Source organism: Ciconia boyciana, chromosome 2 (genome assembly GCF_034638445.1).
Source record: "Ciconia boyciana chromosome 2, ASM3463844v1, whole genome shotgun sequence".
Classification (NCBI taxonomy): domain Eukaryota; kingdom Metazoa; phylum Chordata; class Aves; order Ciconiiformes; family Ciconiidae; genus Ciconia; species Ciconia boyciana.
The window spans coordinates 166,098,764-166,112,408 of record NC_132935.1 but is presented as its reverse complement, the minus strand read 5'-3'; the positions used below and the strand labels follow the sequence as shown (position 1 = coordinate 166,112,408).

Sequence of the window (13,645 nt, the reverse complement as noted above, 5' to 3'; positions counted from 1 at the left end):
TTGCGTTGCCCTGTCCCAGAAACCTGCTGTTACCACCAGGCCACTGTGCAGGGAGGAAGGAAAGATTTAGGGTGTCAAGACTGGGGACAACAGGGCTCAGTACTATGGTACAAAGGTGGTAAAAAGGGACTGTAGCTTTCTAAGAGCAAAATAAACCATTATGTTCATCCTTCTACATTACCGTAGTCCTTCCTCCCACATATCTGGGATATCTACCTGACGTGGGGTTAATCATTTAGTCATTCAGAGAAAGATTCAGGGAAAATAAGTCCCTGTCTGGGCAGAAGAACACGTGAGAGCAGGTTTCATATATTAGTTGAGATATTTATGCGGTTATTCCTTTGCCTTCCTCATCCCACAACTTGATGACCCTCTGTTCGGCTCCAACACCTTCTGCCCACGATTCTGAAGACATCACTGAATTTACCATTGCAGGCCCCTGAGGAGATAAGCAGGATTGTCCTCAGGTGTATGGATAAGAAAGCAGAAGCACAGACTAAAGGATTTGCCCAAAGTCACATTAAAAAGCCCTGCGAAAGCAGGAAATCAAATCTTAGGTCACCTCATCCTCAGGCCTCTGAATTCTTATATTGATACTACTCGGCAGTGTGTTTTTGCATCCCAAGATGCTGCTGCTGAGACAGGGTGGTCAGAAGTGTTCTGCACAGGACATTCAGGCTCTCAGCTTCACAGACGGAGCTCCTTAGGAAACAATTTCCAGAAGTGACCAGTGACTTGGAGACCTCTGCATTAGGGGGCAGCTACAAAGTATCCCTAAAGGCTCTCTGGAAGTCTCAGCACCTTTTTCACTGATGGCCAATCCGCCCAAAAGGGTCCAGAACAGGGTACCTTGAAGTACCAGCCATCCAAGTCTCTAAGCCCTGCAGGGAAACTTGGGAGCAGGCAGGAATTAAACAAGCTGAAGCCAGAGCTTTGGTGACCTTGTGCTGCACTGAAAACAAAGCGGTTAAAATGCTCTTAAGTCAACATCCCCATGAGGTATTAGTCCCTATTAACCTTCTCTTGCCAGATGACTTTCCAGAAGCTCTCTTCAAGTCAGAACGAGCTGCTTGTCTCCTGCTACCAGAACCACCCAGAGAGGAATGAGGCGACCTGACAAATATACTGCACTTTCCTGTTATCTTTGCTAAGTCTCTTGCATTTTTATATGGCACCTTAATAACCCCTCATTTCCATTACAAGTGCATGCTTTCCTTCTGCTTATCTGTATCTCTATACACTCCTTCTCCATTCCTGCAGCCACACCGCCTCTGGCTACAACCTGGGGAGCTCTTCAGAGCTCAGCAGGGTCAGGTCTGCTTAGTAATCGGAGGACAGTCCTATAACTTAGGAGGTGGCAGGACGTGATTCACGCAATGGCACTCTTCCATCTGCGTCAATATTGAACTCGGTGCCTTAAGTTAGGGGTAGGAGATGTAAACCCAGTGCCCTAATTTCGTGGAGTCATTAAGAGATCGGCTGCAACTTTCTCAAGAGACAAACTCCTAACCTCAGTGCCCGGGGCCAGATCTCAGCTTCTTTGCTCTGCCTGCCTACATTCCCCAGGTAGTTACGATCAGATACAATGCTATTTGCTTCCTGTTGTGTGCTGTTAAGTGGTGGCTGCACTCCACCCAGGGGTGGCTGCATTTCAAAAGCAGGGGAGTGATTACGGTGTATACAGGCTGTAAAAGGCATCGGGCTCTTTCTGGGAAGAGGAGAGCTGAGTATAATCGGTGCTTCTTAAGGCAAATCCTATCAATACCCTCCTGGAGCTGTAGGCTTTCAGTAAGGGCTAGCAACAGCAGAGAGTTTAGGTAACGGACCTGGGATTTAGGACTGGGTATCTACAACCAAAGCTGTCCTCCTGTAACTCCTTGTTCAGCTGTGACCAAGTCCTGGCAAATGCAGGAATTCTGCAGACCCTCTGGCTGTGTTGCCTGAAGCTCCCTGGGTTTTGGTGAGCTCTGCACCTGTATGCACAGGGAAACATCTCTGTTCTGAGCTAATGGCTCCTGCTGAAGGTGGGATCCATGACCTGTGGACTTCTAAGCCAAGGCCATCCCTCTCATATCCACCCAGGAGAAGATTTTCTCCACAAACACCATGGCTGTAAATGCTTTCTTTTCAGTCCCAGCATGGCAAGGCATAGCGGCTCTCCATGGCGTTTGCAAACATCAGTTCAGCACCTACAGCACCTTCCCAAATAGCCAAAGGCCTGCATCAGGTCCCTCCTCCTTAGCAGAAGAAGGGGTGATTCCCAAGAGATGAGAGCTAACCTACCCAAGCAACGTGATTTAGCCACTACAGCTGTCAGATAGAAAGGGCAAGAAGAAGAATTATCGTCTTCCTCTCCCATCCATGGCATAGCAGCATATCAAAAGGTTTCAAGATTAGTTAGGCCACAATGGGAGGAGGTGGAAGGTGTGTCAGCTATTCTCTGGTCAGGCACTATACCCTCTACCTCCCTCCCAGAGGGCAAAGGCATTCATCCTACCAGCTTATCTGACTGGCTTCTACAAGAAGCCTTTGACTTTCACAGACCCCAGGGCTGGTCATCAGTGTCCTTGGAGACATCATATGAAGCTCCCCATGCCCAAGATTTGGTTTCTGGATCCCACCTGGGCTTAGGCAAGTGCAAAATGCCAAGTCCCAAGTCCTGTTAGAACTTGATTCATCTGTTCATGCTCAAAAGCTGAGCTTTCACACAGCTCAGGAACTGCATGGTCACCATTTGCAGGAAGTTGGGATCCTCCAGGCTGGACAGATGCTGAACAAGGGTTTTTCAAAATCACATTGTGGAACTGAGAGTTCCTGCATTTTCCTTCTTTGGTTCTAGCCCTCAGTGACTTACTAACCTCACGATGCGTATTGACAACATGTTCCAGGACATTGCTCATACCTTCGGCTTGTAAGTTCATGCACATTATTTGATTTGCATATTGTTGTATTTGGTAGTCTTCCCAAAGAGAAGCAGTGCTGCACAAGTTCTTGCTTAAGCCTTCAATCCGGCCGGGACTGCTCTGCAAGCATGCAGTTTTGATTTCTCCCTGAGAACATGTTGGCTTTTTGGCTTGGCATATTAAACTCTCTTCATGTTAGTAAAGTCTGGAAGCATCTAGAAGGTAAAGATTAAGCCAAAATGCCCAGGGAAAGCTCAGATCAGCAAAATATGGTGCAGAGAAGGTTTGAGCGGTTTTGAGTAGGCACCTCATCAGCTGATGCAAAGCTCAGTAGAAGCTGGTGAAGCTGCATCAACTGAAAACCTGACCTTCTGCCTTTATGGATCCATTAATATTTTAACACTGTCCTAGCCTAATCATCTGAAAGCGGTCAGAGACAACATGTTTTCTTGACTAACTGGTCTATAGGCACGAGGTGAGCTCATGGGGGGAAAGGTATAGGAGGTGAAGGGAGGCCAGTTATCGGAATCATTGTGTCTTCGTAGAATTGCCTCAAGGGTTTGCGAATAGCCCTGTTCATGATAAAAATGCCATTTTGCTGAAGCCAAAAAGCATTGCAGTGGTGTATTCTGAGGTGTGGTGTTGAACTCCAGGGTCATTTCTAGCGAGTAAAGAAACATAATGAGACCAAAACTGGGGCGGGGGGGGGGGGGGGGGATAAAAACTGATATTTTGATATATTCTCCATTTGAAAAGCAGTTTGAAACATTTGGTTTTCATTTTGGCACAGTGTAGAAAAAGCACTGGCATCCAGGAAAGCCAGGCTAATGCTGAGCTGCCCTTCTCCACCCAGCTCCAGCTAGGATGAAAGGCTATGAAGGAAGGTCTCTACAGAGACTAAGGCTCCTCAGTGACAACCATGACATCTTTTGGCTGATCCCACCCACCATCCTGAGGCAATGGGCCAAAAAAGGAAAGCTCATTTCCAGTCCCCTTGGCAGGGGCCTTAATTAGGCAAGTGAGCAAAACTTTTGATAGATTCAAGGTACCATATATTGAACTCTGTCTCTAAGCGAGCTAGACAGCCTAGGAAAAAGAAGGTGGCCTCAGGATGGAGGGTGGGGACAATGTTTAGTTTACATAGTAAGGATTGGGGAATATCTGGCCATGCTGGCATTTTCCTACCTTCTAGCCCTCAGCAGCTCTCCGAATCAAGACGGAGGAGGTGCTTTATCTGGTGCTGGTCCCACCACTAAGGGTGGAGGCTGTCATTAAGTGTAGACCTGCATTTTCTGTGTTATGGGAACATAGCCTAAATTCTGTGCATCTGAAGCCAAGACTGCATCTCAGGGTATGCTTATGTGGTGCATTGCCTGCAAAGTACCGTATAGTATATTCTATATGCCCCCTGAAACTCAGGTTTGCACTGCTTTTTGTTTTGCCATGGCCCTATCCTAAGACCTTAGGATGACCTTAGTCAAAACTTCTTGGCTGACCTCAGTGGCCTTGAATCAAGCCTGGTCCTGTCTACACAGGAGCCTATTTCCTAGTATAAGAAAGTTTTTGGAGTAAGTCCAAGCCGGACCACAGGGAAGAGGAGAGTTTCCTGGCCTTCTGCCACGCCCTCGAGAGAAGGTGTTCACAGGGCTGATCAAAGCTATGTGTGGTCCCTTCACTGGCCACTATTCATTGATTTCTCTCTTTCACAGCTACCAGGGAATCAGCCTTTGTCCATGCCATTGCCTCTGCTGGAGTGGCTTTCGCGGTGACCAGATCCTGCGCCGAGGGCTCAGCCACCATCTGCGGCTGTGACACCCGCCACAAGGGCTCTCCTGGGGAAGGCTGGAAATGGGGGGGCTGCAGCGAGGACGTGGAGTTTGGGAGCATGGTGTCTCGGGAGTTTGCGGATGCCCGAGAGAACAGACCAGATGCTCGGTCAGCCATGAACAGGCACAACAATGAAGCTGGAAGGACTGTAAGGACATTTAGTTTCACCTTTCTCGATCTCCCTTTAATCTTTTCTTACCTGCCGTAATGAACAGTGGGAGGGAACTGAGAGGAATAACCAAACATAAATCTGGGCAGTTTTACATCATGAAACAATGATACCTGCCCTATGATAGTTCTTGTCAGGGTGGTGATCGAGGTACCTGATCTATGAAAGCTATAAGTAAATTCACCCACTCAGATGTAAATGTCTGCCTTGGAGTCAGTTGTCCAGACCTCTTTCATAGAGAATGGATCAAGACAGAGAGGTCTAGGATGGGATTTCATCCCAGCTTGAAGGAGACATTTGAAATAGCTCAGTTAATGATGCCCTAACTGTGCCTGTTCCCCTCCATTGGCTGTAGGAAGAAGGTGAGCTGTACAGCCAGAGATGTCTGTACTGTAGACATCTGAAGTTAAAAGAGATGGAGCAGGGTTTTTGGGGAGGATTCAGCTGCTTAAGCAAATGCATTTTAGTATAAACTGAGATATCCTGAAGTATCCAGCCTGTCCTTGGGCTGCTACTGGGAAAGACTGTGTGTCTCCCTGTGTGCAGGTTCTCTGCCATCTTGGGACTGATGTTTTAGACACCCCTGGAGCTCACAAATGGCATTAGATGCATATGTTTAGGCAACTGAATCCTAGTTTTGAGTGCAACTGTCCATTCCCCTGGGATCACCACTCTGCTCTGTAGGCTTGAGGATGGGGAAGAGCAGGAGAGCATTTCCCACCACCCCTTTTCTCAACACTGTTCTATTTCCCAGAGAATATTTAAAGAAAATAAGAGGGAATGTTACTCTGGTACCTCCTGATTAAACTTGGACCATGCCCCAAAGCCAGCTAATGTGTTTTCACTCCAGTCATGGAGCAAAATGCATAAGGGAACAGAAAGCACAAAATCTTGCTGTCATCACAGTGACTGCCTCGTACACAGTGAATATTTTCCATAAGGTGGAACAATCCCAGTAAGAGGACGTGCTCTTTTTCATCTCAAGAATAGCCCATAAATACCAGAAGAACGTAATCTATGGGAAACAATTCATGAAACTGAACCACAAAGCTTTTGCTAATGGAGACCATGCTGCAGCTTCTCTGAGATAACAGCATTTTTTCTCATGTAGTAAACTTGAGATAGCTTATCCCTCAGTGGAAGAAAGATACCTCACTGTAATCAGAAGAGATTAATATGGTCTTGTTCCCTCAGCAGAAGGCCTCACACATGTCTAGGAGGACATATGACTGTGCAGTGAGCTATAGCAAAGCCACTACTGTTGCGCTGTGCTAGGAAACAGCTGTCCTCAGGCAGGCTAGGACTTCGGTGTGAGCTCCTCAGGTGGACACTGTCAAACCCCGGTGGAATTATCCCACCTCACACCACAGGAGAGCTGGTCTGAAATAGGGAATACAACCTTTCAAAATGAAATACCTCCAGAAACAAAAATTGTCTGCAATGTAGATGACTACAAGCAATAATGTAGTTTCCTCCAGCCCTGGCCCAAATTATCCCAGGTACCACAAGGTATCGTGCATTGCTGGTGGCAGTTGCTGGGATAGATAATGAGACAAATAGGACTGTGGAGAAGGTGGGTAGAGTGGAAAGGAGGGATTTCCCTTAAAGTGAAAATCCTTGGAAAAATTGAGCTTCGAGCAAACATCCCTGTGATCACAGGCCTGCAGAGGTCTTTTTACTGTAAGTCTTGTTACTTGACACTGAGTTATTTTCGGACATTTTACAGATGTCAAAGATTAGAGAGCAGATGTCACACCACTATCTGAAATCCTACTGTTTTATAAAGCACTAGTGTTTTCCATTCTCACTGTGCCAGCACTCATGGGGTAGATCTTCCAGGCCTCCATACTCAAGTGTTTCCAGCTAAACCTGAGCCATAGGCAATGTTTTATATTAGTTCCCATATGAACTCAAACCCTACCACTACGCCAGAAGCTTTGATTAAGTTCAGCATGATTATATGAACCAAACATTTTGTGGTTCTCTCTCATCGCTAATTACAACCTCCTTTGCGGCGGGTGATACTCCGTAAATAACACAGGAAAGCACCTGGTGAACACCAAGGTGCTGATTCATGGCAAATCTTTTGGACTCAGGCTGGCACTAGTCTGTTCATGTACCCGGAAATTTGCTGATCAGTCTGAAAATGCAGATTATCAAGTAAGTTGCATAAGGCTGTCTCCCACCTCAGAATACTGGAGGGCAACACCTCTAGAAACCTTTAGACTAATTTTATAAGAGGTAAAAGCAAATAGCAAACTTCTGGGATCAATAATCACCTTTCTATTTACTCCAGGACAGTGTTTTATGTTGAAGTCTAAACTTTCCAAAATAAAAAGTTGGACTCCTAATTTTTTCTTTGAAATGGTTTTAGAAAAATCATAAGTCTGACTTAAAAATAAAAATACTTTACTTTTCATGTTTCTGAACATAGCCACAAGCAAGGCTAGAATCTTATTTGCTTAATGAAAACATACATAAAAGATGGAATTCTGGACTAGATCATTGGGACGTTTCATATTTCTTCAATCTCCAGTGGAATAGCTGTATATTTAATTTACGAAACCATTGCTTTAGAAAATTTCTGTGTTCTTCGCTTCTCTGTCTAAATGTGTCTGAATTGTGTTCCCGGGTGACAGGACTGCAATATTCACCCATGAACATTGATAAAATAGAAGTTGCTATGCACAGAAATCACTTCAGCCCTTAGTGAAAGCACTTAGTAGATGCTTGAAGTTGGGGTGGGATTCAGAGATAGTCAGTGAAAACAATAAAGTTGCAGAGGTTTTATCTGCCTCAGATCCAGCATCTGTGCAGGGCATTGACTGAAGGATAAGGTGATTTTTGTTCAAAAGTGTGTAAATGTATCTATGAAAACACTGCGATTCTTTAGGAAATCCTGGCTAAATAGCAGAATGCAATATGTGTTTTGATTACAGGCTAATGTCTTCCTTCTTCTTTGCCTTTCCTTTCCTCTTTTTCAGTCTATTATTGAACTCATGCATCTTAAGTGCAAATGTCACGGCCTCTCAGGCAGCTGTGAAGTGAAGACCTGCTGGTGGTCTCAGCCAGACTTCAGGGTCATCGGTGACTACCTCAAGGACAAGTACGATAGCGCTTCTGAAATGGTGGTGGAAAAACATCGAGAATCCCGTGGCTGGGTCGAGACCCTCAGGCCCAAATACAACTTCTTCAAGGCTCCAACTGAGAAGGACCTGGTTTACTACGAGAACTCACCAAACTTTTGTGAGCCCAACCCTGAGACAGGTTCGTTTGGGACCCGTGACAGGATCTGTAATGTCACTTCCCATGGGATTGATGGTTGCGACCTTTTGTGCTGCGGCCGCGGGCACAACACAAGGACTGAGAAACGGAAAGAGAAGTGTCACTGTATCTTCCACTGGTGCTGCTATGTCCGCTGCCAGGAGTGCATACGAGTCTACGATGTCCACACGTGCAAATAAAGCAGGCAAAACCCTTCACTGGGCTCCAAGTGGAGAAATGGATTCGAGCCTACTTCCTCTGAGGTTGCAGACATGAGAGAAGTCTACTTTTTTGATATTAAAAGAATAAAAACTTAAAAAAAGGCTAAAACTGGTTGGATAGAATAGGTCTAATGACTTCTGGGCTATCCTGAGGTACATCTGGCAGTCACACAAGTTACGCCCCAATGATGCCTCCTGAAGGAGACAGCGGTTTTTCAACCAGCCGACAACACAGAGCTGGAAAGAAGAGCATCAGCAAAAGCATGGGTTTGCTCTGCTCTCACCCACCTGAAGTGACTCGTGTGATTAAGTGTCCTTTGAAAGACTTGCATCTTCCTAAGTATCTCCTTTTCCCTCAGCCAGGCAGAGGCTGTGTTGGACAGCAGCACTAAGCTTTCTGAAATCTATCTACATACCCAAATGGCGAGACTCTGTGTATAATATGAGCAACAACAACAGCAGCAAAAGAAATAAAAGCAGATAAATTAATGATTTTTTAAAAAATATAATGCAAATACTCCTTTGCTTTTGCCCTGGAACCAGAGAAGTCTACAAATATATAATAGAGCTGTAGAGTGGGCAGGCTCTTCGCATGAACTTTTTAGCATAGTAGCTTCTGCCAGTTTTGACATAGGATTCAGTGACACCTGTAGAGAGGGAGGGAAGGAGAAGGAGAGGGAGAGAAAGAGAGAGAACTGCTGATGGTTTCCTGCAAATGCCCTGTTGGCACACAGGGGATGTGCACAGTACGGAAAATTTCAGTGCCTGATATGTGAAGTGAAGAGGACTCGGTGTGTGCATTGAGGAGACAATCCCATGAAGGGAGATGTTGCTCCAGCTGTGGCCCATTACGTGGCTCAGCCAACGAGCCTTCCTCGGAAACATGCGGTGCAGAGCGAGTCTCCTGGGGCTGGACACTCGCTGCTAGGCGGAAGACATCCAGCTCCTCAGCATCCCAGCTTGTTCCTGCAGAGGAGGAAAGGGAAAGTGTTTATCCCTCCCACCTCGTTAGAGAACACCATCATCAACAGCGGAAAGTGCACTTAGTCCATCTGCTCTCTGCACTTCATGCAGGCTTCCCCTTGGGCACTTAGCAAAACCCTTAGACCACAAGTCTGTCAGGAACGTGACTCTGAAGGACTGCTTGTCACCCATTAATTTACATGATGGTGAACCAACCCACCACCACCCCCCCCACAAGCTGGAACAGTTTCAGACTCAAGCCAAATTTCGTTCCACACCTAATTTCTACATCCATTCCCATCTCTAAAAGTGGCACAGATTAAAATGCACAAAACCCAGACTCTGACCTAGCCCAGAGTTTTGGGCAATTTTGGACATAGAGCCAAATCCCAACTTTGCAGCACTGCCCCATCTCTGCTGTTCACCTCTGACTCCGCATCTTTGCATGCTGCTCTACTTCTGATTTCAGATCAGGATTGCCAGTTTACAGAAACAACTCTCACCTCCTTCGTGGGCATCAGGGCTTCCTTCAGCCACGTGGGTATCAGGCGTGAATCTCAGCCCATCACCTTGGTATTTACAGCACTGTAACTCTGCTTGAGTTATTCCTGGTTGATACTGGCATAAATGAGTGGTAATCAAGCATGGAGTCATAGCCTGTTTAGCCTCAGGTGCACTTGTCCTGTGTCCTTTTTGCCTTACCCATACCTTTGGGTTCCTATCTTGGCAAAAGGACAATGGATTGGCATTTTTTCTTTCTCTTCAGTACAGGAAGGGAAATGGGGCATGATCTAACTCCCAGTGACCCATAAGAGTCTTTTCATGGCAATGTAATCATGGCTGTTGGCTAGTTCACACCTGGACGTCTATGTAGAGAAATCAGAGTGCTCTTCTCTCTCTGCATGTCAGCTTATTCCCAGGAACCAAAGGAGGGAGTATGCAGAAGAGGCAGAGAACAGAGCCTAATCCGATCAGAGAGAAAAGAGGAGGAAATGATGCCTCCAAGGGTTGACTCTGAGTCATGGCGTCTCCTGGGACTATTCCTAGGCTGTATCACCCATTTGTCTCAGGGCTGTGCCCAAAGGCACAAGCAAGCTTTGCCTATTGATGGAGGCACTTCTATCAATGCTCTGAAAAAAAAAAGCTGCAAGGAAATGACAGCAGAGACACAGAAGGGAGGGAAGGAGAGAAGAAGAAGAGATCAAGCGAGACAAAGAAAAAAATGGAGGGAAAACCAATCAATCCTATCTGTACATGTAAATATTGCACCCAATGGATGGCCACACACCAACTGGTAGGAAGCAACAGGTCACTAAAAACTGAGAGAATGATGGACCAATTAATGGATGCATGACTGATTTTTGTAATACAGTCTGGAAGAAAAGGGAAATCTGATCATTATGGCAAACAGAGAAGCAAGCCACTGCAGGGGGAAATCGCCACAATAACCAATATTCAAACACAAGCTGTCAAGAAAGCAAAAGCTGAAGAAAACCACATATGCAGTGAAGACATTGATGAATTGGAAAAGATGGGACAAGGAAAGAGACATCTGATTTACTTAAAATAATGCAGTGCTAGCAGTCACAGCGAGAGATGTTAGACACGTCCCACCAGGTACTTCTGTCAGTGAATGGTGCCCCGACAGAGAAGAGGCAAATCATTGCAAGTCACAGTCCCTGTCAATCCATTGACTTAGCAGGGTCACACCCACAGCTAATTTTACCCTAATATTTTTAAGCGAGGTAGTTTCAAACTCCTTCTTTTATACCAGTGAAGAAATGGGTTGAAGGATTTGGCTTCCGTGCATGGGAGCTGGAATCTGACCCCAGCCCATCCACAGCATGCTAATATCCACTGTTTCTGCTTTTGCACCAGAACCAAGCCCAACATCACTAGCAGATGAAGCTCTCTGGGAAGCATGGGGGGAAAAAAATCAAACTAGATATTTGCTGAGCAATTGCCTCTTAAGGTGAACAAACAGATTTTGACTGCAGCAGTGGAATTTATTTCATCTGGCCATGTCATCTAGTCTAAGCTATTTATCTAGTTTGCTGCTAGGATCAATAGCAGGAAACAAACAAGTCCAGAAGGTGATTCATTATAGCCTAGGATGGTATCTAAGCTATGTTTGGTAAATTGCCCTCTGGGTGTACCTTTGTCTTTCCTCTGACTTTAGCTGATGAGGTCATACTAGATGATGAGCTCTTAGATGGGTACAGTCTGATGATGTGAAGTCCACCATGAGTCAAGGAGGTGAAGCTACACTCTGATCATCAGCTGAGATGGGCTGGAGGTTGAACTCCTTCATTCAAAGCTGGGGTCAGGCTTGAAATAGCTCAGTGGCTGGGGACTTCCACCCCATTCAAGGGCTTTTTAACAAAGCCTATGCGTACTTGTTCGGTTTTATTATGTAATTAATCATCCACCATGATGATATAATGTAAGGGGTTGAGCAGCTGCTACTAAAGTAAATGAAAAATGCCTGTGTGAATGCTGTTAATCACCCCAAGTGCATCTGAGGGTCCTAGTCCTGGGTCTGACTCTGCTCACCCATGAGGAGGGAAGAGAGAGAGCCTGGCTAGCGGTCTGGGAGCATGCTGAGTGCACATGCTAGGCCTGCACCTGAGCCCATGGCTTTGAAGAAGGGACTTGGGCCATCACTCCCTAATACACATGAGTTCAGGAAGTCTCTTTGGAAAAGTAAGATCCCACTCCATTGCCTACACTAGATGGCTCAAGTCAGGGTTGCCACTGTACTGGTATGAAAGATTGAGTCAATGATGAATGAGGAGCCATCCCTCCCTATACATCACCATGCCTACATTGGGCCTCATTGAGGAGATGGTCTAAATACAACCCAGAGCCTTCTTCTGCCTCAGGTTCTCCCATTCTGTGAAAACGGTAGGGCCTTCCTTATGGAGGGGACTCAGGGTTTCACTCTATAATATAAGCATCTGGTGACATTTTAGGCGCCCTACAATATCCTGTTGGGATCCAGCTGTTGCTTCAATGACATAGGACTCCCACAAGTCTTAAACCTGGGCAGATATGTCAGAGACTGTAGAGTGTCCAAAATGCCACAAGATGCCTATGTGCAGATAGTTGAATTGTGCATTTGTCTGGAATCTGTCAAAACTTCCCCTCCACCTCAGTTGAGCTGGGTAATGTACCAGTCTATAGTCAAAAGGAAAAGATTATTCATTTCCTACAAATGGGAGGTGGCCAATTCAGCCTCCATGATCCATGGTGCCTGTCCCTTCAGTCTTCACTTCTGATTAGGTTTGTCCTCAGGCAGATGGTTTGTATCAGGGATGTGTCTAGCAGTACCAGGGAAAAGGGAGAATATATCCAACCAAGTAACACAGATGTAAAAAATCAAAATAAAAAAGGAACATAATTCCATCCTCTTACATGCTGCTATCCAACCTTTCCTTTAGCTGAACAGATGGGTTTGACAGGCCCCATCAGTTCCACATCCAACCTCATTAAAGACAGTGGAGTTACCTGTGAGGGGTGAATTTGGCCTCATCTCTTTTCTTTCTATGAAAGAAATGGAAAGTTTAGGATTTTTTTTCTTGTTTTGGTTTCGTTTTAGAATTTGGGGGCTTCTCTTTCTCAGAGAAAAGAAAAACATGGGGAGGGAAATGCATGACATTTTCTATTACTTGGCCCCTGATGTATCTCTTTTTGCTAAGTGTCGTGCTCAGCACTGACAGTCTTCTCCAAAGCATTTCGAAGTCTCCAGAATTGTTTCCACTCCTTACGAGGGGCTTCATGTGCAGAACTAAAGCAGTCAGGATTTAATCTTGGGAGGGGACTGCAGGGACAACCACACCACAAAATGCAATATGGTACAGAAATCTCCAAGTCAGCACCAACCACATTAGCCCTGCAGACAAAACTGCTGTAGTCTTACTTGAGCATTGCAGGATTTCTGTATTAGCAAACCTCAGAGAGTAATTTCTTCTGCCACTCAATTTAAAACAGTTTTGGTGTTTTCAGTGCATTCAGATATATTGCCACAGAGATGTCCATGGATTATAATACATTCGTCATATGTGTTCATATGCTTGTCATGCCCCCATCCTTAAATTCAAATACAGGAGAAACACTGTGAGCTTTGCGTCACTTTTTTGGCTTCAAGGAGAGGTTTCAGTGCTGAAAATCTGGGGTTTGGTGTTCCTGGGGATATTCAGGGTTACAGCATGAGCACTCTGCAGGAGCTAGGAGTTGTGAATCCAGTCCTGGGTTCTGCACTATGGAAATTAGTCCAAGTCTTCCCTTGATGCCTTAAC

At 45.6% G+C, this 13,645-nt stretch overlaps 1 protein-coding gene across 1 annotated transcript in view; it reads left to right on the top strand.

Annotated features, from left to right (window-relative positions):
* Positions 1-8,363, top strand: part of WNT3A (Wnt family member 3A) — an 87,700-nt gene extending 79,337 nt beyond the window's left edge. Inside the window, exons 3-4 of the mRNA XM_072851567.1 lie at positions 4,613-4,878; positions 7,884-8,363. Of these exons, the coding sequence (XP_072707668.1) occupies positions 4,613-4,878; positions 7,884-8,363 (746 nt within the window). The remainder of the gene's footprint in view (positions 1-4,612; positions 4,879-7,883) is intronic.
* Positions 8,364-13,645: the final 5,282 nt, after the last annotated feature.